The following is a 24,580-nucleotide window of genomic DNA, read 5'->3' as shown; positions in this document are numbered from 1 at the left end:
GCCCCCCGGCGGCGGCCGCCGGCAGCACCGCCCGGCGCCCGCTCCCGGCGCGTCCCGGGGCAGCGCCGCCAGCCGAGCGTCCGGGGCCGGGAAGCGACGGGACGGACAGAGAAACAGCTGTCTGCCACACATTTACGCATTCCACAGCAAAGGGAAATATAAAAACCCCACAATCACGCTAATATCGACCATACCAGGCACTGCACGGACGCGCCTTGCACGGAGAAATGGGAGTTAAAGTAGTGCACAAACACTGACTTCATTGCTTAAACACTGAAGGCTGTACTGGTACATGCTTGGCCTTATATGTAGTCGTTATCTGTGTATATGCTGCTTTTGAATTGTGCTGTCATGCCCAATTCATCAAATAAATCCTTTAAACTGCCTGTGCACATTTATATTCATACACACATGCAGGCCCATATATGGAACTCTATATATGTAGTTATTTGAGTAACGAATAATATTTAATAAGTATGATATACGATACATAGTTGCAGTATTGCACGACTGTTAAGTATTCCTCCTTCATGATGACTCCCAGCCAAACCACATCATTTCCCTACATACCTGCTCTGTCAAGTTTACTGCCCCCTCACGACACTAATGAACGCCAGTTGTGAGCCAGAAGGAAAGCCCATCTCAAGAAACAATTACAGCAGGAGATGGTATCTGCACTCAATATTGCAATGAACCTGCCTCTGAGGCAGCACTATTGTTACTTGGATAACACATTATGTGTTGAGACACTGCATCTTAGGAGTGTCAAAACACCTATTGCCCTCTAAACCAAATGTACTAATCCTGCTTCCCAGTCTGCTCCATCCATCCTTACTCCTCATTTGCCTACAGCTATTTTGTACACTTGGAGCCACTACCTTTTGAGAGGAGACAACACTATTGTGACTGGGAAAAGTATCTATAAACTATTGTGGGATTGAAGGCAAATCCATTCCCAGGATTACTTACAGGAGACTGCTCCACAAACCAGTGCAGGCAGCAACCCCAAATGACCTCACAGGCTCATTATCTTTTCCCATCTATTATTCTACACAGCGTCTAAACCAATGAATCACTCAGGAGCAACTTCTTTGCACTGTTTTTATAAACATCTCTTCCTTATTGGCACAAGGATGTCCCAGTATTTCTTACAAACATCTCCAGGGAAAAGTTACCTTAAATGTTTGTATGCTCTAGACTTTCATGTGGGTGATCATAAATACTGTCAATAGATGTGCAGCCTCCCCTGCCACTTCCTGTTAGGATAATAAGGAGCTTTAATTGCTACTGTAAGAGGAAAGGCATTTTCCTTACCATCTTCACTCTGAATATAAAGAGGAACATGTGTTCAAGGTAGTAGAAACTGGGTTGCCAAATAGGACATTTGGGGACAGCACTTGTTTGCAGAGGACAGAGAATTCAATCCCATTTTTGCTAAAGCAGACATTATTATTCCTACTGAATTTAATGGAGTGGGATTTGACCACAAGGACGCTTACCACACACTTCATAAGAGAATAGATAAGCAACAACTACAAGAATGAAAAATTACACCAGGTGAAGAATAAACAGATCAAATTCACTCATTGGATCAAAGCTCTCAGTGTCTGAAAATACAAAACTGAAAGGATTGCAGAAAAAAAGTAGTGTTGAAAGCACTAGATAAAAAATACAGTAGGGCAGATAACTTGCAGTAACCTAAACCAAGCTTTTCTCTTTACTCTGTTCATATTCCTTGCTTTGTCAGGAAGAAAAGGCTAGAGATCAATTAAAAATTAATGCCTGAAGAACATGTTGTTTCATTATTTTTTTTTTTACTTCAACTTACCCCCCTCCTACCACTTTATACATTATGCTGCACTGGTGAACTGTACAACTCCATCACTTCTATGACCAGCAATTTTTTTAGAAAAGTCTGTTTTCACAGCCACAAGTAGCTCTAAAACGCTTTCCTGGGGCAACTCTATGATGCTGGATTGTATCCCCATTTGTCTGTATAGCCCAGAAATAAGTCCTGCACCTTTTAAACTAGATCTGAGAGCAAAGAGGGGAAGAAGGAAAAGTGGTGGAATTCTTTTTGCGGCTGTGTTTAAAACACAGAGGTAAGCAGTGCTCTCGGAGTTCTCCGCTCTGCAGACAGACGGGGAGCTTTCCCTTGTGGTTTCCGCTGTTTTTTTCTCTCGTTAGCTGGGGCCAGAAGGGTTTTTTTGGAATGGTTTGGCCATTGTTCAGTCCGGGAACACCAGGACTAGCATCCAGGGGTGCCCCAAGCTGCACTGCGGCAGGGACACCGGACCCAAGCCCCGGACAGACCGAGAGAAAGCCGAGGACACACCCAAGAAAAGGACTCTGAACTACAAAGGACTCTCTCTAAATTTGCCATCTCTTCAGAACAACGAGACATTCCATTGTTTAATATTTTTCATTTTCTCATGTTTATGAATACTTTGCTTGTTAAATAAACAGACTTTTCTACTTTTCTCAAAGGTGGTTTATCACCCAAACAGATAGGGGGAAGAGCCACTGAGTTTTGCCCTTTAGGGAACATCCCTTTGGAAGTTCCCTTCCAAATTTGTCCCAAACCAGGACAAATGCATATGCAAGTATATTTGCTAACTTATAGTTCCTTTTAATATTATGGAAACAATTTAAAGACATACTTCCAAGTTGTCATCTTGTTTAGAAAAAAAAGGGAAAAGAAGTATTACTGAGAAAGGCAAAGGCTACCACAGCTGAAATAATTTGAGAAAAATTATTATCTGTCATTTCCTAGAAACGTATAATAGCAATAACAAAAACATTTTGGTTTCCAAGGTGCCAGAGAAGCTCCTGTGGCAGGTTAATCCTACCAGGAAGAAAAACAATGAGTCAACACTCTCTTTCCTGGCACGTCAGACACACAACAGGTCTGTTTTCTAAGGCAGTCTTTATTCTTAGTAGCTGGTACACTTTTACTCAGGTTAAAGCATGTTTTGTTTACTTTTCTTTCTTATTTTTGTCTCTTTGGCTAATAAAAATGAACCAAGTCAGCCTCATTATTACATGTAAGACATTATGCACAAGTAGATGAATCACAAAGGAAAAAAGACTCCTATGTTTTGGTTGTACATTCTACAAGACAATGTAAAAAGATCTAACTGAAAATTCACTTTTTTAAAATTTGATATATGTAAAATTAAGCATTTCTGCAGTAATTCTCTGAAAAGTCAAGGTTCCTCTATTTTGATGAACAAAATGTGTTGCAAGTCAATAATGCTTGAATCTAACCTGCTAGATTGTTGCTGCTCAAATATAATTTTCTCTTTGCCTGAAATAATAGTTTTCTAAGTGTTCATCCTTTTCATTCTTCTGTTATTTTTGTCATTATGTATTCATTTTATAATGCCCATTAACCCACTAAGTTGCCCTCAGATGTATTTACCCGAGTATGTGACCAACAGAACTAAAGATGTGCATGGGCACAGAGGATGTGGCACAACAATGCAGAATAAGAGTGTGTGGGTTGTGTCTGTGACTGACCAGGACCCAAACACCAATTAATGTAATGGAAGGACTTCAACTCTCCTGAACAGGCACCAGGTCAGGCTGCGGGAGGGAGAGTCCCCTAGTGGTGACAACCCTGCGTTGAAAGCAGCAACTGGAAGTGCCAAGAAATATTCACCTGAAGGCCAGGGGTGCCCAGCACTGAACTGTATGGCATATGTTTTCTATTCCACTTTAATGGTTGCATGACATTGCCAGCTCATAATTATCCCTAAATTTTTAGATTCCAGTAATGTGGAAAACCAAGAGACAGAAAGCAGAGGAAAGTGAAAAAGTAATTAATCTTCTCTAGTTTTTCCTCCTAGACTGTACATTTAATAGGCAGAAGTACATAAAACACAAAAATACTACTTCTGCACATGAATTTGACAGACAGTCAGAAGTGTCCTTTAAACAGCAAGTAGGGCTACATAAACAGACACTTGCAAACAGAAATAAAATTGTGTCCTTAGAACATTTTTTTGAGAACAGGTATCAGATTCATAGATTAAGGCCTGCTGTGTGTGTCAGGGATACAGTCAGGGAATATGTGAGTTAAAGGTAGAACATCTTTTCTGCCCTTACTAAAGTTTCACCTTGTCTGCTCATGAGGAAAACCCTTCCATTTCCACCTCTTCTCTTCTTAATTAAAAAGTAGAATAAATCACAAAATCTGACATTATTACACTATCTCTATTCAACAAATTTATTAATTTAAATTAAAGCTGATCCCCTGCTTTGAGATAGCCTAATCCAGTGGCATTGTGTGCATTCATTACGCACAATCCACAAAGACAGTGAGACTATGAGCATACATGAAACATTGGAGTCCCAATGGACATTGGATACTTCTATCTATAAATCACAATAATTTTTGTGTCTACAATTCTTTAACTTCGGCACCCTCTGTACAGCGACCAAAAGTTACCTGTGTTTTGTCCAAAACATTGTCTTCTCATATTAAACTATGTGAAATTAATATACTGACTTACACTAGCTGCTGTTTTCCTTCATCAAGTCCAACACTCCTTTCCCCTTGAAGCTTTTGTCTGCTTTCCTGAGCAAGAGCATAGAATGACACTTTCCTTTGAAATGGAAAACTAGGAAATGTTGTAAGGGCAAGAACAAAGGTTAATTCTCATGCTGACTACATAACTCCTCTCTGTTCTGGCAGCTCAGGAATCAGAAGCTCTCAGTTAAAGCTCTGAAATGAGAAGCTCAATGACTGCCTTCAAAAAATTAAGCTTTCAAAACAGAGCATTGAAACCTGAGATCATGGGAGCTGAGGGTGATTAATCATGCATCTCAAGGTGCAACAATGCCTCAAGACATTACTTTTAACAATTAACTATTTCTTTAGCAGCTACCCTGGGTTTACAGTGAAAATATTTCAGCCCTGCTGGAACAAACAGAAAAGTCTGTAAGTAGAGATCCTTTAGCACTTATGCATACTTAGAAAATGAAAGCTTTTAGTCCTTTGGCAGCTGGTCGCTAAGAGCGAATGAGGTGGAATACCACTAGGAATGTCACAGCTGTTGGCTACTCTCCAGCTTGGACTGACTCTCTGCAGTTCCTTCCACAATGCATACAATACAGGGGAAAGCTCTATTCTGTGAATGTTTTATCAATTAGTTACAGTGTCTCTGTAGGCTACTCTAGAAAAAAGAGTGTTACATTGCAAGCTACCTACCAATATTGTATGGTAATAACAAAACAAACCCTTGATGCAACGGAAAGAAAAGCCACTTATCATCTTTAAAGTGTGTCACATAGCTTCTGAATAGTAATAATTAATGTCTCTAATGAGATTACTTCATTAATAGGAAGTTCTATTAATATTAATACATGCTAATAGAGGCAATGGATATAATTCTCCACATAAAGACTCTGATTTATTTGCTGCCATAGATGTAGTCTCAGTCCAAAAATGCTGCATGCCAGGAATAAGTTGTGAGCTGCTGAATTTCTGTCCCAGAAATCTTACATGGAAATGTAAGATGTATACCATGTGTACCACATGATGGGTTGAAAGGCTGAGGATCAGGTCTCTCAATAAATCTGAAGCTAATGATTAACAGAGACATATTTATTCTGCCAGGGTAGAGCTGCTAGTTGATTACAATCATCTTTTATAAATATTGATAGCATGCAAAGAGACAGTCGTCTATTGCAAGTAATTTACAGCTCAGTCATGTATTGTAAAGTTAACTGCCTTACAAAGACATAAAATGCAGACACTATTCCTCATCTTATTGTTTGACTTTCTTTACGAAAAACCTTCCCTAATAAACAATATAAGGAAAGAAAACCCCAAAACCAGAAACAAAACACAGGTTAGGTGAGAACTCTGTAGGAGGGGAATTGGTTTCAAATCAAGAGCAAATCCTCATCTCTACAAGCAGGTTTGTGTACGACAGCCAATGGGTCTGGACAGGTCTGAAATTGAGAGGCTTCAAAATGGTCATTTGCTTGTACAAAACTAAGCCTGAAGCCAAGGGCTCTCAAAATACACCTTTGCAATCTCAGATAATTGTGCAGAGTCCCACCTTGAGCAGAGTTCACAGTTCTGGACAACAGAAGTAAGACAGGTCAGTGTACCTGCACACAGTTTATGTGTTACTGTAACACTACAAAAGCCTCATTTACATTGCTTTAAACTAAGGAAATAGGTCATAAGAATTAATGAAAGCTTTAAAAGTTGACACAGTGGGTGTTTTTCATCTGGAAGTGTAATGCTTTTATACATGTATGTAATATATACTTACACAGAGATCCTCTGCCATAGTACCTTAGACTCTCATAATTTATCACAACTCTTCCACTGGCAATGGAAATATTTTAATATAATAATGCCTTAAAATATTATATTTACATGTGTATAATTTTTCATGTATTAAAGAACACACAAATAGACACATATAAATATGCATTTAAGAACACACAAGTCTCTAATGCAGAGCACCCCAGACAGTGCTGCAGCTTTTCCTGACTGCAGCTTTCTGCACTCAGACCCCTGCTGATCTAAAAATCCAAGGGCATGGCCAGTATAAGTGTTACAGTTCCTTGACTATTCCACTAACAAAGTAAATTCGATGTAATTTATGTGCTATAAAGTGTAAACATACTGTACTTTTCATAATTTACTCTTGGCGTTGTGGTTTTGATGTGTTTGTTCACAGTTAATATGGTACCAGTATATGGATTTATTTCTGAGGTAAGACTGAGAAAAAGAAGATAGTTTCAGTTAAGAGTTTAAAATGCAGACATTTAAATACAGTTTATTATGGTTAACAGTGTAAACATAATAGTTTAGCTGCAGAGAAGGATTAGGAATAAATTTCCTGTGAACTTTTAGATGCACGTGTCCTCAGAACAAATCCCCTTTTTCCCTACCTGCTTTAATGAATTTCCTGCATTAAATACTTAAGTAGTGAATTTTTTCAGACTGTAAGCTCCAAGGAAATATGTAATTTGTCAATTTAAAACAAGTACAAGAAAGATCAAACAGAAGTCAGGTCTAAGTTTAGATAGTCCTGTGTTAAATTTCTGGAACAGAAAAGAAAATGCGGTCTCTGTGCCCAAAATTCAAAACTCCAGTGGGCCAGACACCACTTGATTTGAAAACTAGATTCAGAGAGAGAACAGATTTTAAAGGATAATTAAATTCAGTATACACAAACCACTGGCAAAGCCTAAATTTAAGAGAAGAAAAAGAGACAGATAGTCACAACAATTTTCAAATGCCATCAAAACAGTATCTGATGGAAAGCAGTGAACATCAGCTGGGGTCCTGACACACAGACTAAGGAGCTTTGCCCCCAGCTGTTTGCCAGGCTGAGAGCCATGTCTGCAGGAGGTGCAAGTGCTGCATGTCTGCATGGATGTGTGAATTGGAAGTGCATCAGGGGCCAAATCCAGCAAAACTCCAGCTCCTTGGGCATCACTAGGGAAAGCAGGTGCTGCAGCCTTTGACAGGCCTATGTGACACATATCACCTGAGCACACCACTGTAGCACAGCTGTGCCAGTATGCATGGGGAGATAGCCAGCCACTCTGAACATGAATCAGATGTGTTTCTGCAAAACACTTTTTTGAATTACTAGCATAACCATTTTATTATTTCTGAAATACATGCAAGGACTTGAAGGTGTTGGGACACTGTGTAGAAGCTGTCAGCATGAGAAAATCATACTCTTCTCATGATACAGGCACTTCAATGACTCTCTGCTAGCCTAGTATGGAAAACTGTCCTTTTCCACCTAATGGCAATTTTCAATTCCAGATAATGTCAATTATTAATTTAACTTCTACACTTGAATTGCAGAGGAGACAGAGGCTGTTGAGAATATAGAGACATTACTGTTGGAAAGTCAAACTAGGAAGTGTGCAGACTTCCTACAAGGTGCACAAGACTGTAATTGGGTCACAAGTCCATGGAAAACCTAAAAACTGTTCTGCATTAGCTATTCCAGAATAACTCCCCATATTGACTGTCTACTCAATAGTTAGTGCTTGCTTGCTCTGCTGTGTCCGACCTATTTATTCTTGAAGGCTGGTCAATTTATCTATGTAGACAGAGTTCAATGAATTCTGCTTTTACCATTAAGCTTGGACTTGCAGAATGTCTGCCTATGACTTAACAGTAAGTCTTTGCTTAACTCTCATCAGTTTCAACACCATCTTACTTTTGGCAGCCCTAGTGACATCAGAAAGTGAGCTCAGTGTGATTTCCACTTTTACACCGTTTGGTCACTTGAAAATGCAAACATTAGTCTCAGCAGTCCGAAAGGCCAGGCGCAAGGGCTGCATTTGACTGAGCGCTGGTGAAAGTGCCCTGAGAATGTCCTTCCCGGGACATTCTTGCCTGGGCCCTCGGCCAGCTTGGGCAGAGCAGGGCTGGATGTCCTTAGACAAAGGTGTCGTGAAGACAACAGGCACAGGCCTCAGCAGGGGTGAGCCCTCCTTCCTTCCCTGGGTGAGCCCTCCTTCCTTCCCTGGGTGAGCCCTCCTTCCCTGGGTGAGCCCTCCTTCCTTCCCTGGGTGAGCCCTCCTTCCTTCCCTGGGTGAGCCCTCCTTCCCTGGGTGAGCCCTCCTTCCTTCCCTCAGTGAGCCCTCCTTCCCTCAGTGAGCCCTCCTGGGGTGAGCCTTCCTTCCCTGGGCTGAGCTCTCCTTCCTTCCCTGGGCTGAGCTCTCCTTCCTTCCCTGGGCTGAGCCCTCCTTCCCTGGGGTGAGCCCTCCTTCCCTGGGTGAGCCCTCCTTCCCTGGGTGAGCCCTCCTTCCCTGGGTGAGCCCTCCTTCCCTGGGGTGAGCCCTCCTTCCCTCAGTGAGCCCTCCTTCCTTCCCTCAGTGAGCCCTCCTTCCTTCCCTCAGTGAGCCCTCCTTCCTTCCCTCAGTGAGCCCTCCTTCCTTCCCTGGGCTGAGCCCTCCTTCCTTCCCTCAGTGAGCCCTCCTTCCTTCCCTGGGCTGAGCCCTCCTTCCTTCCCTGGGCTGAGCCCTCCTTCCCTCAGTGAGCCCTCCTTCCTTCCCTCAGTGAGCCCTCCTTCCCTGGGAGCTGCCCTTCAGCCCAGGCTGTCCCGCTGGGCCGTGCTCCACCTACAGCCCCAGCTGCATCCCCGGCTCCGTGCATGGCCTCTGCCCTGACACCCAACTCGGCCGCAAGCCCGGCCCCTCACCCCTGGCCTGCCTGGCCATCATGGGGCCATGGCTGCCCCCTGTCACTGTCACCAGGTCTGACCCTGACACGTCTTGACCGTGGCCCTGCCCCATGACTCTGTCCCTGCCCCACGAGCGCTGGGCTGTGGGGGAGCAGGCCTGGCCCCAGCCCTGAGCGTGACTCAGCCCCACAGCCCGGCCCCAGCCCTGCCATGCCAGCACCGCCATTGCTGCGGTGCCCGTCTGTGTCACCAGGAACGGGCCCTGCCCTGCCAGCCCTGTGGGGAGCCACCATGGACCCAGTAACCTGAAAAAAGAAGAAATACTTTCAGTGCCCTGCTGACAGGCTGTTCCAAACGTCATACATCTCAAAGGGTTCTTCTTCTGCCACCACACACACCATAGGAAACCCCCTGCCCTCAAACACCGAGCGCAAATCTTTAGAGGAAAGGATCGACACTGAAGTTAGTTCATTATGAAAGGACAACAAGACCAGCGAGCTGGCAGCAAGGCTGGTCCAGACTCTGCTCTGTAGGCATAAAACTGGAGTTACATCACAGACTTTGGTCTAGTCATCCCAGATGGACAGAGTAAAAACCAACAGAGAAAATGGCACACACAGTATTTCCTTGCCCCTGGCCATTTCTACTTCTCCTTCTCAGTCTGTGTGAAGCCCCAGTCTGTGAGTCTAGACCCCACCACAAGATAGGACTATTAAAAAACACAATGAGGAAAAAACTTGGTATGCAACTTACCAATTGCATTTGGCTTTTAAATCCCAGTCTTCCCTGCCATTTTTGCTTCTAGTGGCACTTCTTTAGCATATTAGCCCTTCAGGGCTTCAAAGGCCTATTTTCATTAGTGTTTACAAACCACTAAATACACCGGTGGCACAGTATCAGTGGTAAGTAATAATAGTATCTCCTCCACATCAAGACACAATAGAACACTTGCACCCTGAAACATTCCTGGGTGGAGTATCTCTTACGAAAGAATTTCTTTATTAATGCTTTGTTCAGGAAGGGAACAACAATATACACAAGTAATGCTGTCCTGGTATCCTGTCTGCTCTCCTCACCCATGCAGCTCATGTACTTTGGAGCTGATTTTAAAAGTTCTTTGTAATTATGAGGAGTTGAGCCCCAAATTTACATCTCTAACACCCAAGAAGTTATTCATGGTCTCCCAAAAGGGAAAGAGGACTATTTCTATGACAAAATAAAGCCTGCAATGACAGACCCTTCAACCTGTAAGCAAGACAATATAATTGAAGCACCAAATACAAATATGCTCAAATACATACAAAACTGAGTACGCCTGCACTTCTGCAACAAATGTCTTCCCAAGAGAAAAAGGTGAAAAAATACATTTCCAACACAGGATTGTATTCCCCTTCTATTGCCAGACCTGTGAGAGTAAATGGCAGTCAGGAGAATACAGTAAGGAATTACTTGCAACAAATGAACTCAGTAAATGATCTGCATGAGGCAGTAAGAACAGCTGTAACAAGTAACTATGTCCAAATGATTTAATTTAGAGACTGTCTAGAACAGTCTAAGGAGGGGACTCATCTTTCCCACAACACTCAAATGTTGTTAATGGGTCAGCAAGAGTGGAGCACTGAGTGGTGCTGACTGTACCTCCCAATTAATTTCATATGCTTTTCATCTTCAAATTTGAGGGTAAATTAAAATAAACCTTTGTTTTGCTGCTGTCTATTCTCATAGTCATCTGCAAAATAAATCTACCAACAACCCCCCCCTCGCCCCCCCAAAAAAAGCATAAACCAACCTGGAAAAGAGCAAAACAAGTTAAACCAAATGGAATGAGTGCTATCCTCTCCCACAAGCTCAATTTCCCTTTCCTCTTTTTTTCAGTTCCTATTCAGAGACAGCGGCTGATGTGCCAGATATGCTCTAAAGCTGACAATTAATTTTTTGCCATTCTTCCTACTGAAAAAAAGAGAAAAAAATCCTTAAATAATACATGCATAGTTAGTTCTCAAAACACGATCTAGAAAGTAAATTGTTGTTAGGGGAGGTAGGTTCATTTCCCTATTCTGTGGCTCAGTCTCTCAGTTATTTTCAATATCTCATTTGTAAGTGAAGATAACAGTATTTCCCTTTTTCTCAAGAATTAATGAACAAAAACAGCACAAGACTATTGCATGCAGTTGTAATAGGAGCATTACATAAAACAGCCAAGTCTCCCAAATAAAATTATTAAAGGATACAGAGCTTTTGCGCCCTTTGACATGCATTTTCTATTTATCCATAACTCTTCTACTCTGTCTTCCAACTGTTCACATTTTGGACTACCTGCATCTGTACCAGCTACGTGTTCCCATGCCACATCCCCCTACCTGCTGCCTTTTTTAAGTAGCTGGCTCCATGTCTCCTGGTTCTTCTCATCTCAGCTGCTTTCTCTGGGCCTTGATGCAGTTCCAGGGGTGGAGGTGCATCTCAACACCCAGTGTTCAGACACTATGAGACATCAGAGATGCAAAGTTGACTGGAATGACACCTGCTTGGGCACTGTCTGCCTCTCTACACTCTGCAGAGGGAGGAGCTGCCTTGGAGATAAAAGGCATTAGCTCCACCTCTGTATCCCATAGCTTCATGCCCTAATGCTGCTGAGACTTCCTACAGGGACTGCCAGTTCCTCTGCTACTTGCCAGGCTCTGAGGTGCTGTCCTGAAGAGATGAAAGGCAGTCAGCCTCTCTTCCCGCTGCCCATTTGCTTCATCAATAAAGGACAAAAAAGAGAAGCACCTTCAGGTTTGTTTGGCCTTTGGGACCTGGAGGTCTCTGTGCAAGTATTAGCTGTCAGTTCTTTTTTTCATTTTTGCCCCCAGCAGCTGCAGAATAAAGCTTAAGAAGATGAGCTGGGTGCACTCTGAAGTCTTGAAACCATTAGTCAAATATGTGATTTTCAGGCCTATTTCATTACATACAGAAAGTTGATCTGTGATATTAATACCTGTGCAAGTACTCATTGCATGCTTATAGAAACTGAATTTTTGGAGAGCCATCTGAACATGATACTGCACTGCAAACATGCTGTATTCCTCCCTGCCTTCTCCTGGGCATCTAATTGTAACTGAAATGTTTGTGACAAGGAACCTCCTTCCACAAACATCTGTAAAATCATCTGTTTCACTAACCAGGCTTATTAAATTTAATGACTTGAGTTGGACTTCTGCCTTAATACTTCAAATACTATAATGGAACAATGGAACAATTTAAGGTTTTTCTATTGATATAAAAACCCTAAATTCCATCTCTCTTCTGCATTAGCACAATAAATGAAATTTTCTTTGAATTGGTATTATGAATGAAACTGGATTGGATGAGCAAAGAAATCTGAAGGCAAGTGTTACCCAAGTTCAAAACTAGTAAGTTTTTTTTTTTTTTTCTTTTAAATTATTATATACGTGATTAATAAGTTTCTGGATTATTTTCGGTGTATATAGCAGTGAGCAGCCATATGAGTTATACCAAAGCTAAATGTTGCTGTTTCTCTGAACTTGTTTCAAGGAGAAGGAGGCAGGTAGGGCTGGTTTGTGGTGGCTGCTCAAAAGTACAGCTGAGAGGAGCCACGAGAGGGCACTGGAAGGAGAGAACCGGCCAAAAAATGCAGTCCTGGGAACCAGCAGGCCAAGACACAGCAAAAGCTCTGCTCCCTGCCCATAGCAAGAATAAATTAAGGTCCAACAGTACATACAGTTAATTTCTGTATAAAAGCCAAAGCTATACTGAGAGGCGTCCCAGGCCAGGCTTAGACGTCTGAAGGCTTCCAAGGGAGCCAAGAAAGGGCCAACAGTACCCAGAGAATGTGCTGGGGCATCAGGAGCAACAGGAGGGGAAGCACCTAGCAGAGCTGAGAGCTACACAAATGTGTACAATTGACAACCTAACTCAAACGTTCCTGCTCTACACAAAGGCTACAAAGAGAAAGGGAGATGAGAGAGGCCGTGTAAAGCAACCTTTCCCCAGAAAATCTCCCCTTTATACACTTCATTTCACAAAGGCGTGGGCTGACTGGATGAAGAGATCCAGATCTACCCAGTGCAGGTAAGCAACAAGAAAATAAATGTACTTGTCAGGAAATAATTGCAAGGTCAATACATTTGATGAAGTCACAATAAACCACAGAGAATGTCAGATTAATCTTTTGATTTTATTTCTTATTTCATCTTTCAAAATTAACTGGTGTTAACATTTTTCAGCATAACAAATGTAGCTTGTTCCTGCTTTTTGGATTCTAGATCCCACTTTATAAGTGGGAATGAATTTAAATTTTTCATTGATCTTTTAAGAGATTGGCAGACAGTTATGTGCTTGCTTGTATGACATGAAACAGTATGGATGAGATCAGCGCAGTCACTAGAACCTGACTTTGGTCTGCCAGCAAATGCTCCATTCCCTCTGTCAGTCCAGTCTAGACTGGTCTATACAGGAACATGCTATATTGTAAATAGAGATGGTCACTGAAAACACTTAACCAATTTGTTACTGACCACTGGTTGTTACTGATTTGCTCCCTGGCCCTGCCCAGCTCCAACTAGCCTTTTCTAAAACCAGGCTCAAGAGCAGTTTGAAGGGCAACTCACTTCACTGACTTTGTGCAGAAAGAGTAGTCTTGATGAAATTGTTCCTTCCATTCCACAGCATCTCCTATATGCCTTGTTTGAATCACAGCATCAATGAAATAGTTTCAAAATCACACTTTGAAAATATCCCAGGAGTGAGCTGCCACAGTTCTCAGGCATTCTTTTAAAACTTTCATACTGAAAAAATGTCTATGAATTTAATAATCAAAATAATAGTAATAAGAATGACAAGGAGGCAGGCATATGGGACAAAGGGGAACAAATGCAATTTTGTTTAGAGCCTCTGAAGCTCACTGTGGTCATATAGGAACTGCAAGATTTGGCCCTCCAGGGTAATCACTGTTATTACTTTGATTATAGTAGCACAGGGCAACACCACACAGACTGGAACCTGTCTGCTCCTGATGAGAGTCTTCTGGCCTGAAGAGCCTACAGTCTAAATAAGACCAGGTAGACAAGTGGAGTGAGGACGAAAGTACTTTTATTAGGTCCAGGAGAGATTAGGAAACTTTCCCAAGGACACACACCTTTGACAAAGCCAGGGTTTAACCTAGATTTTCAGTATGGCACCTTGGTCATAAATACTTCACCTACCTTCTGCTCAACTTGTGAATGCCTCTTCAGCTGAGATTTAAACAGACTACATCTCAGTAAAGCATCACCAGAAACATCCTGTTATACCATCTTTATTTTGACAGTTTTCACATAAATAACATTTCCTATTGACAAAGTCCTAAGTGCACAGACAAAGAAACAGATTTGGGGGCAGGTGAAAGCCTCGAGCTCAAAAGCAGGCTACTGCTTCACAAGGCTCTCTACAGCATTGTAAGTTTCAATGCATTTGCTTCAGCTTTAGTCCCAAACACTTTAGAGTTTTAAACTTACAGCCCTCCAGCTATGTATTTCCCTATATCCAGCAAATATTTCTCCTTTTTAGGAGGGTAATAATAAGACACATGGAACAGAAATTAATCAGAAAAAGAAAAGGAATACCAAATTATGCAAGGAAGAAATTGTGAAGCTTAACTCAGTCCAGGTGCACATGCCACAGAAAACCAAGACAAATTTTAGATGTAAGTCATTGTTGACACATAATATTTAACCATGCTCATCATAAAATCTACTTTACTGAAATAAAAAATACACAGTACAAAAATCCACTTGACACAAATGTTACTCATTAACATTCCCTCTATATCTTACATGAAAGCATTACTTGTGAAAAGTGCCCACTTGCAAATCTGAGAGGACACTGCCTCTCACTTCACAATGTGCCAAAATTTATACCTCCGAGAAGAAATTATAACCTTTAATAATAAACGGCTCATTTTCCAGCAAAATTTCTATTGATTCCTCGACCTTTGCTTTCATTCTCAACACAAACGGTTTTGATGATTGCACAAAGGGGAAATACGAGCTAGAAACAAGGTCGAGGTGTCCTATATCTTGATAAGGCAGAGAGAATTCAATTAAGTCACTTTCAAGAGTCTTGTGAACTACCTTTCAGGCAGGTGAGCGCCTGGCTTTGTTTCCAAAAGCTGCTAGGATCGACTCAAAAGCCGCAGAGTTGCTACGTTTCCCTACAAGGTCCGGCACAACTTCCCCGTCGCCGTGGTCTCCCGGGTACCGGTGTTTAGCCCACACCCCATGCCAGCGGCACGGTGAAGCACAGAAGCGGCCTCCTCCTCCTCCCCGGGGAAGGAGAGGTGCCACGGGGAGCCGCAGCCGTGACTCAGAGCCGTCTCTGTCACAACACGCATTTCCCAAACGTCCCGATGCTTCAGGTGCCCGGCCGGACGGCTCCGGCGGCAGCCAGCGCTGGCGGGAGCCACTGGCGCTCCCCGCTGCCCCGGCAGGACCGCGGGGAGCTCAGCCCCCCCTGTCGCGCAGCACGGCAGCCCCACGCCGCCTTGGCCGGCGCAGATCCTTCCCCGCGGGGCGACCCCCCGCCGCCCCCTTTCCCGCTCTCCCCGTCGGCATGAGCATCTCCCCGCGCCGCCGGGTCGGGGCCGTGCGCCCTCCGCAAACCCCGTTCCGCGCCCTCCCCCTCCGCACGGGCGCGATGGGCACCGGCGGGACGGGGGTGAAAGCCGGTACCTGACTCTGTCCTTCTCTGCCCGCCGGAGTTCCGCGTCCCTCTGCAGCACCTGGAAAATCGCCCTGGCTTCCTCCTCGTTCAGAAAACTGAGATCTGGCCCCTGGGGCGCTGCGGTCATGGCTTAGCTTATCGGCGGGCGGGCGGGCGGAGGCGGGCGGGCAGCGCTGACCCCCGCGGAGCGTTCAGCCGCACCAGCATGGCCGAGCGCCGGGCGGACCGCACACGCCGGCACCGCGGGACACGCGTGTCGCCTGAACGGCGACAGCCGGCACGGCGACCGCTCGGAACCGCCCTGGCCCGGGCTGGGCAACTCCCTCCGCAGCGATCGCAGCGCAGCCCGGAGGGGCGGGGCAGGGCAGGGCAGGGCAGGGCATGGCAGGGCAGGGCAGGGAGGAGCGGGGAGGCGGCACCGCCGTCGGGGCCGAAGCCGGAGCCCGAACCGGAGCGGGCGTTGGTGTTGGAGGGGCCGCTCGCCCCGTGCTCGTGTCCCGCGGTTGAGTCGGGTGATGCGCTGAGCGCTCGGCGCGGTGTTCACTATGGCACTGCCCAGGGAGCGCACGCCCGCACAAAGGGGCCGCTCCGGTTCCCCCCTCGCGCTGACGGCGCGGCTCCCGCCGGGCAAGCCCCGCCACGTCTCTCCCCGCGGCACCCGAGTGCGGCCCCGGTGCTCCGGCCGGATGCCGCTCGGCCCCCGGCAGCTCCTCTGTGGAGCACGCCGCGTTCTGCTGCTGCAGGAGGACATGCCCGTAGTTTTGCGGAGTGGATGCAAAGCGGCAACTTTTCCACGAGAGAACAACGGGACAGTGTTTCTTATTTACTCTCATTTAAGGCTTTCCTGAAGAAATAATAGGGAACTATTCTTGTTCTTGATCTGGGAGTTATAATCACATCTCGAAAGTAATTTCATCCTGACTCCATTCTAACTGCTCTAATGCAACTCAGCTCAGGGTTGGTGAGAGCACCATGAATCGCTGCATCTCTCCTACGTATGTGTCTGACTAGTTCACTGTATTAGTTGAAAACTTTGTAGAATGTCCTTTGAAATCTTTTCATCGGAGAAGTGCTTTATTCAGGGCTGAACTGCAGATGGAGAAGGAAAATTATTATGGTGAATTATTTCAGGCTGAGAAAGTTGGGGCTCTTTAGCCTGGAAGAGATTTGTTGTGCTGACCTTGTAACAGGTTTTCAACATATGAAGGGGGCCTATAGGGAAGCCAGAGAGGGGAGACTCTTCATTAGGAACTATAGTGGTAGGACAAGGAGTAGTCGGTACAAATTGAAAGTGAAATTTAGGTTAAATATTAGGAAAAATTTTTTTTTACTCTGAGAGTAGTGAGACCCTGGAACAGGTTGCTCAGAGTGGTCATGGATGCCCCAGTCCTGACCGTGTTCAAGGCCAGATTGGAAGAGGCCTTGAGCAACTTTGTCTAGTGGGAGGTGTCCCTACCAATGGCCAGGGGGGTTGAGACTAGACAATCTTTAAGGTCCCTTCCAAACCCCTAATATTCTCTGATTCTATGAAATAAAACACAATTTTTATTACGGCAAAGCAAGTCAGTGGGAAAAGGCAGGGCAGTGTGCAGCAGGAGCTGGGTTGTGATGCATACAGCCACTGTCCCACCCTGCAGCAGGCTGACGTGGGGCTGCGGGAGAATGTTGCCCCACTAGGGAACTGAGTGGTGCAAGTGGAAATAAAGGCCTTAGAGCACAGAGGGAATAACAGGTTGCAGGAGGTTCCTTGTTTTGAAAGAGCTTCTGGCATCATTTGTCCGACCTAAAGAGAAACGTACCTGATTCCTGGTAACCAAACAACAAAAGCAAGGCTGTGAGACAATTGATGAAAATGTAAAAAAGCAAACTATGAAGAATTATGATGTGGAGAGGTTGTATCTCCAACAGAGAAAACACAGTGAATTTTTAATAGTGTATGGGAGACACTTCTGGGTGAAGTCCAAGCATTTCTAAGTTGTTTCTAAAGGTGCAAGAGCCACAGCTGTCCCTGGTGCACTAGGAGGACTTCTCTCTAAGAGTAAACGTCCTGTCCTTCCCATTCTGTTCCAGCATAACAGAATGACCGTTTCACCTGCAGAAGCTGAGTATATGAAGTTGTCCTGGGGACTCTCCCAGGCAGTGAATTAGACACCACTCTCTCTTTCTGACTGGCACCTGCAGGATGAGAAGCAGTTGCTCACTGTGCTTCTGCATCATGCATCATGCTTCTGCTTCATTCAGAGTTGGGGCAGAACATGGTAACATTTTTTTCTGTACATCCGTTGCAATGAAGCTCATCAATGCCCACAGTTGTCTTAAAAACAATGTCGCATCTTATTGGTGAGTTGTGGTCTTTTAACTTGTGCAAACTTACAAGTTGTCACTGCTCATTGCAGGAGATTGGACTAGATGACCTTTAGAAGTCCCTTCCAAACCAAACTATTCTGTGATTCTATGGTGAAAAATAAATATATACATACAGAATAAATAGGAAGGCTGTGCATTTTCTTAGGGTGTTGCAAAGGAAGTTATGTATAACAGTTCTTACAAATAAAGGGTGGCATTTCCCCACAAATTTGGTGACTATCTATAATTGTATCTATCCTGCATGTAAGTCAAGAATGGACTTGTATTTCTAAGTTTCTGTCATTCTTTTCCTTAATTTCTACAAATTGGACTAATTGGTGCATTTTTCTTCCCATCATTAATGATGGGAATAACATAATTCCCATTATTTGTTGGCATTTTTTTTAGTGCAGAGGGAAACAGGGACATGATGTCCATTTAATGTATAAGCAATGTATAGTCTTTCAGGTAATAAGAAAATTTTTTTTGTGTGTGTTTACAAAGCAATGGAATTGTTTAGAATAGTGACAAGTACAGACACTAACGGCTTTACAGGGATGCTGCAAGACTTCACAATGATAATTATTTCAATGGCTTCTATTCAGAATATTTAGAGATTTGGGCATAGCCATTTGTATAATAATAAGACCTTCATTTTACACAGCATCTTTGGTATGTCACATAACCATTACAAAGTGTGTTGGATCAGGAATAGAAACAGCTCCTATCTATGGAGTCTTCTACCAGAAATTTATTGTGAAAAATAACCACTTTTTCAAATGTCTTTTCATTACTCCAACTCTCTTACAATTTATGTCTTTTCCTTATATGGATCAAGATTACATGAAAACACTGCCTGTATTCCAGTATATACAGTCCCTAGCACCTTATGTGCTTTAATTTCTTGCTTGATAAACCTAAGATAAGATACATGCTTTAAATTTTTTCCATGCTTTTTAGTTAATAGCTGTTCCAGGAAGATACAGAAGTGTTTCTTGTGAATAAGTAGTGTTTTCCGGTTTAAAAACCTGAAACAGAGGGCCAAAATAGCATGAGAAGCTGCAGACATGAGACATCATTAGTAATGTTAATTGCCAATGCCACTAAAGAGGATGCTGACACACATACTTTAATTATAGGGCAAATTCTTCAAAAATTGCATTTCACAAATACTGCTGTACCAATGGGTGTTGCTAACTTCACTTATTCTCAGTGGAGGAATTAAAAGTGTAGGGTTCTGGAAAGCCAGAAGGATTGGTTCTAAAAGTTGGTCTGTACCTAGGGAATTGAGAGGAATGTACAGAAGGGTTGGTTAAATCTTGTAGCAATTGGCCTTGAGGCTCGTAACAGCCTTGAGGCTTTAAAGAACTGTAAGGTCTTGTCTGTTCCTGTTGCACTAATTACTGTCTAAATTGTTAGCCAGATTAGTGAAGGCTGGTTTAATTAACTCCCTGTGTTAAGTGAGAATGGCTTTGTGACAAGGCAAAAAATAAATACGAAGCGTCTTCCATTTAAAATGTACTAGATCTGCTTATTGTTTTTGAAATATTTCTAACATTAGACTAGGAGAAAAATACTCAGATCATACTCCTCATAAGGACAAAAGCAGTGCCTCTCCTCTGTTTAACAAGCCCATTGTTTATACCTCCATTTATTCTAATAGTCATTGCTTATTCATGTGGGTTAACATCTGGAGATCCATCTGAGTTTCAGGGGACATGGATGCTTGCAGTGTATGGTTCCCACTGCCACAGGTCAGCATCTCCACTGAGCAGTGGGTGTCCTCCAGGATCTCTCACTGGGCCCTCAATTCCCCCTTCAAAAGACCTTTGGCCTTTCATTTAGGCATTTCAGCTATAAAGTGGTGCACTTTGAAGATTGCCTGGACATCAACATCCAAATGCTATTTGTGTTTTTGTAGCTGTTTGTGTGCTACACGGCCTCTTGTGAGGCAAGGAGGGAGCCAAGACCAGGCTGAGCAAGGCTGTGGGGTGCAGACCATCACTGACCCCCCTGTAAATGCAGCAGATCTGCTCCCACAGGGACAGCCAGTCTTCAAGGCACACTGGGTTCCCAAGTCACATCTTGCAGCCCGTGTGGCTGCAGACTGCTCCTTTTCACAATCTCCTCAAGCACTTCCTCTTGCTGAGTCTGTCATTCACCTGCTTCTTTTTTCCTCCCCATCCCTGGAGTGTGGGCTGCTCCCTTCCCCCACTCTTAGATTCTGCTCTGCCCACACAGCACATTTCCTCACCTTACAAGTACTGCTTGCTGCTGCTGCCTGTCGCCCCAAGGCCTTCCTGCCCCATACATTGCCAATATGGACTCCTCAATTTGTTCCCTGTGCAGGGTTGTTTCTGCTGAAATAGACTTGTTGATCCCTTAGAATGACATAAAGACATCAAAATATGATCTGTTTTTTTGCTCTTACCTTTCTTCTGGTAGGCAATGTCCCAAAAAGCATATTAGCATTGCATAGCAGCAAGGAAAGGTGGTTATGAGAGAGATCTCTAAAATGGTGACTGAAATCTGAGAGAGATCTCTGAAATGGTCAGACTCTGCAGTCTGACCCTGGCACTTCATGACACTGCCCTCTGTGTATTTGGTGCTGCTTTGGAAAATGAATCCATGACACCCCTTTGTTTTGCTTTGTCCTTATGACTGACTGTCCTTCTTCCTCCCTTATTTTTAGGATTCAGTTAATCACTAATTTCATTTGTAATACTCACTTTGTCTGGATGGGAGAGAAGAGAATATTGTGAGTAGGATCCCTCACAGGGCAAGACAGATAGGGCTTGTAGGGTGTTGCTGCAGGGGGCTGCAGCCCAGAGAGGCATATGAAACAGATTGTTACCTTTACAGCTCTGGAGTATTAAATGACTTTACAGCTCTGGAGTACAAAACCAGTGCTTGGAATGGGAGGGTGAACATGTTTGGTTGAAATTATGCAGGGTTTCTGCTTTTTTAGAGGTCTGATGTCTTGACTGTCAGAGCCATAGGTTGGCTACTACTGCATAAAACATCTGCTCTCTTGGCAGAAACTAGGCAACCTTCTTTTCCTCCTTAACTAATATGTGCATAAACATAATCACCAGAGGCCAATACCTGGGACATGGCAGAATTACACATTTAATATATTTAGGTCATATGCCAGTGCATGCAACCTATTAAGACAGGTTTGAGTAAAGGGACAAAGAACCAGGCGTGACTAAACAATAAGGAAGAGATGTCATCAGCAGCAAGAAGGCAACCTTTAAAGCACTGTAGTCATATCCAAATGAGGAAAATAGAACAATTCATAAATCCTGGCTGATAACATATTTTTAAAAAAGGGGAAAAATGAAAAAAAAAATAGCTGGGAGGAACAACTTGCTGAAGATCTCTAAATGAGGATTAAACCCTTCTTCAGCACATCAAGAAGCTCATCAGAGAGTCTGTAAGGCTGATCAATGAAGTTTATACAAAAGAAGCACTATGGAGGACTCAGTATGACTTCTAAAAACAAAACTCCTACTTGACAGTGCTCTCTTTGAAGGATGGCAGCAAATATTTGGACAAAGCCAAGTTGATGTAAACTGCTAGTACTTTTAAAGACATTTCATAGTACCATCATCAACAGCTTCTAAGGAAACTTAGTATTATGAGATTAAATAAAAAGTCATTTTATGGGTCAATAACAGGTTACAACTTGGGAAATAGAGGGTAAGAAGACAGATTACTTATTATAGTGGAAGGTCAGTGGTAACAACTGGTCACAACCACTGGTAACCATTGATTTTCCCAAAGCTCTGTGCACACTCTTAGGTGACCTGGAAAAGAAATGAGTAATGAGGTGAGCATGTTTGCTGGTGTGGTGGTAAAGTTTGTGATATGAAGACATTCAGGGTAATAAGGACAAAGGCATACTGTGAGGGACCACAAGAGGCTTTTGTAAGACAGAATGACTAAGAAATATTGTGGGAAAAAATCCTAGCTTCACATAAAAGCAGCTTTCACCAGTAAGCAATGGACTCTGAGTTGACTATTACCATTTGGATTCAAGGTCTTTATGATATGCATAACTTGTGAAAACATCAGAAAAGTAACACAAATATTGTAATTTATTAGAAAAGGAAAAACTCCATAGTTTTCTTACAGTTTATATATGAATATGGAATTCTGTATGGAACATTTTATATTATGGAATTCTGTATGGAACAGATTATATTCCTATGTATATATATGGTACATTCCTATACCATATGAACATAGATTTCTGCATATATATTCTGATTATAGATTCATATATATATTCCATATAAATGAGGGAATTAGAATATGGAGTTCTGTATGTTCTGTATTTCTATGTGTTATAGAAATGGGGGAAAGGAATTAGCTTTGGCGTTTCTTCAAGTACAAGAATGAGAGGCCATCATTCTGGATTCCAGACTCATGGCTGTAATCAGGAATGTGTTTCATATGGCTGTGGAAGGCTCCTTGTCTTAGAAAAAAAGTTCCTGAGGATTCCTCTTCTTTTATGCCTAGCTGTTCTGCTAATGTGATCATGACCAGCTGCCATGAGATGCCACGACCAGCCATGAGATTTTGTTGGACTGGCAGTCCTCAAATAGCTTTTGGATATTTACTACTAGAAAATGTAACCTTAGGAGCCAACAGATACCAAACTGTTCTTCATCAGTCTTAAACATTTTGCAGTTTACCAGCAGCAGCTGAAAGAGGGGTGTCAGAGTTGAAGCAAAGTGGTGTCAAGATATGAGGGCATACAGATGGATAGATGAGGCAGTTCTGTATGATGGGACCACTTTATAGGATTGGGAATAGACCAATTCAAATCAGCTATGAATTTTTGCATCCAAACTGCTTTCAGGAATTAAATTCAAACACAAAATTTCTCTAGTTGTACCTTACTTTCTTATCAAGCCAGTTTTCATGCTTATGCTAGATTCAGTTTTATGTGAACCAGCGCATGAGAAACATAGGCAAGGCATGCAAATTCAAGTGAAACATCATGTGACAGTGAAGACATACTCAAATGTCCCTGTGCTTCCCTCTGCATGTGCTGTTACATAAAAGCTAGCCCAAATCTGACCGCTGCATCTGGCCTGGTTTTGGCTGGGATAGATAGATAATTTTCTTCTTAGGAGCTGGTATCTTGTTGTGTTTTGGGTTTAGTATGATAGCACATTGATGTCTTTAGGTTTCTAAGTAGTGTTTCTATCAAGTAAAGGACTTTCCAGCTTCTCATGCCCTCCCAGCAAGAAGGCTGGAGGGGCACAAGAAGTCGGGAGGAGACAGAACCAGGGCAGCTGACCCTAAAGACCAAAGGAATATTCAGTACCACATGACATCATGCTGTATATAAATTAGGGCAAAAGCTGGCCAGGGGCTGCTCTTGGGAAATGGCTGGGCATCACTTGGTAAGTGGAGAGCAGCTGTATTGCATCTCACTTGTTCTGTATATTCTAATTCCTATTGTTATGGTAATTAACACTATTATGATTTACTTCCTCTTCTATTTCATTAAACTCTTTTTATCTCAACCCACAAGTTTTCTCACTTTTACTCTTCTGATTCTGTGCCTCTGGGAGTCAGCTTACTTGCAGGATGGGGTTTAAAGCAGAACAGCATCATGCAATCTATAGTCCCTGGAAGTGTTATAGTTGTGTAGGGTGATATATTTGTTTTTTCACCAAAAAAAAAACCAAAAAAACACCAAAAAACCAAAAAAACCAACAAAAAACCCCAAACCCTAATACAATTTTAGAGCAGCCAGCATGGCTTTACCACAGATACCTGGCTGCCTTCAATGACAACAGCTTTGGGGGTGAAAGGCAAGCCATTGATATTGACTATTTTGACTTTAGCAAGACCATCAAGACCATGTTTGGTTGTATCTTTGTAACCATGTTTGAGAGATATGGACAGGATGGATTGTCTGTGAGGTTGATGAAACAAATGACCATCAGGCTCAAAGAGTTCTGGTTAGTAGCTGAAAGTCTAACTGGTAGCCAGTTAGGGGTACTATTCTCCTGCATTAGATTGTGACCCTGGTGGTATTTAACTTCTTCACTAATGACCTGAATGATGAAATGGAATGCATCCTCATTAGCAGGTGGGGAAAACAGTGGGGAAAAGATGGCATGCTGGAGGGCAGGGCATCAGGGGGATCTCAACAGGCTAGAGAAATAGCCTGACAGAAACTTGAAGTTCAAAAAGGGAAATTAAAAAAACTAACCAACCAAACAAAAAAGACATTTAAAAAAGGTAACTAAAGCCTCATCTAAAGCTCTACGACACAATACCGCTGTACAATTGGACAGGCTAGAATACAGTCTTTTGGGAAAGAACCTGGGGGGGTC

The 24,580-nt window shown here is 43.1% G+C and overlaps 1 protein-coding gene across 1 annotated transcript in view; it reads right to left on the bottom strand.

Moving 5' to 3' along the window:
* Positions 1-16,002, bottom strand: part of EXPH5 (exophilin 5) — a gene marked incomplete at both ends in the record, with an annotated part of 35,447 nt that extends 19,445 nt beyond the window's left edge. Inside the window, one exon of the mRNA XM_084226092.1 lies at positions 15,884-16,002. Within this exon, the coding sequence (XP_084082218.1) occupies positions 15,884-16,002 (119 nt within the window). The remainder of the gene's footprint in view (positions 1-15,883) is intronic.
* Positions 16,003-24,580: the final 8,578 nt, after the last annotated feature.

This window comes from Fringilla coelebs (genome assembly GCF_963513975.1).
Source record: "Fringilla coelebs genome assembly, chromosome: 2".
Taxonomy (NCBI): Eukaryota; Metazoa; Chordata; class Aves; order Passeriformes; family Fringillidae; genus Fringilla; species Fringilla coelebs.
Note: the sequence above shows the minus strand (reverse complement) of the source record. Positions and strands in the feature narration are given on the sequence as shown.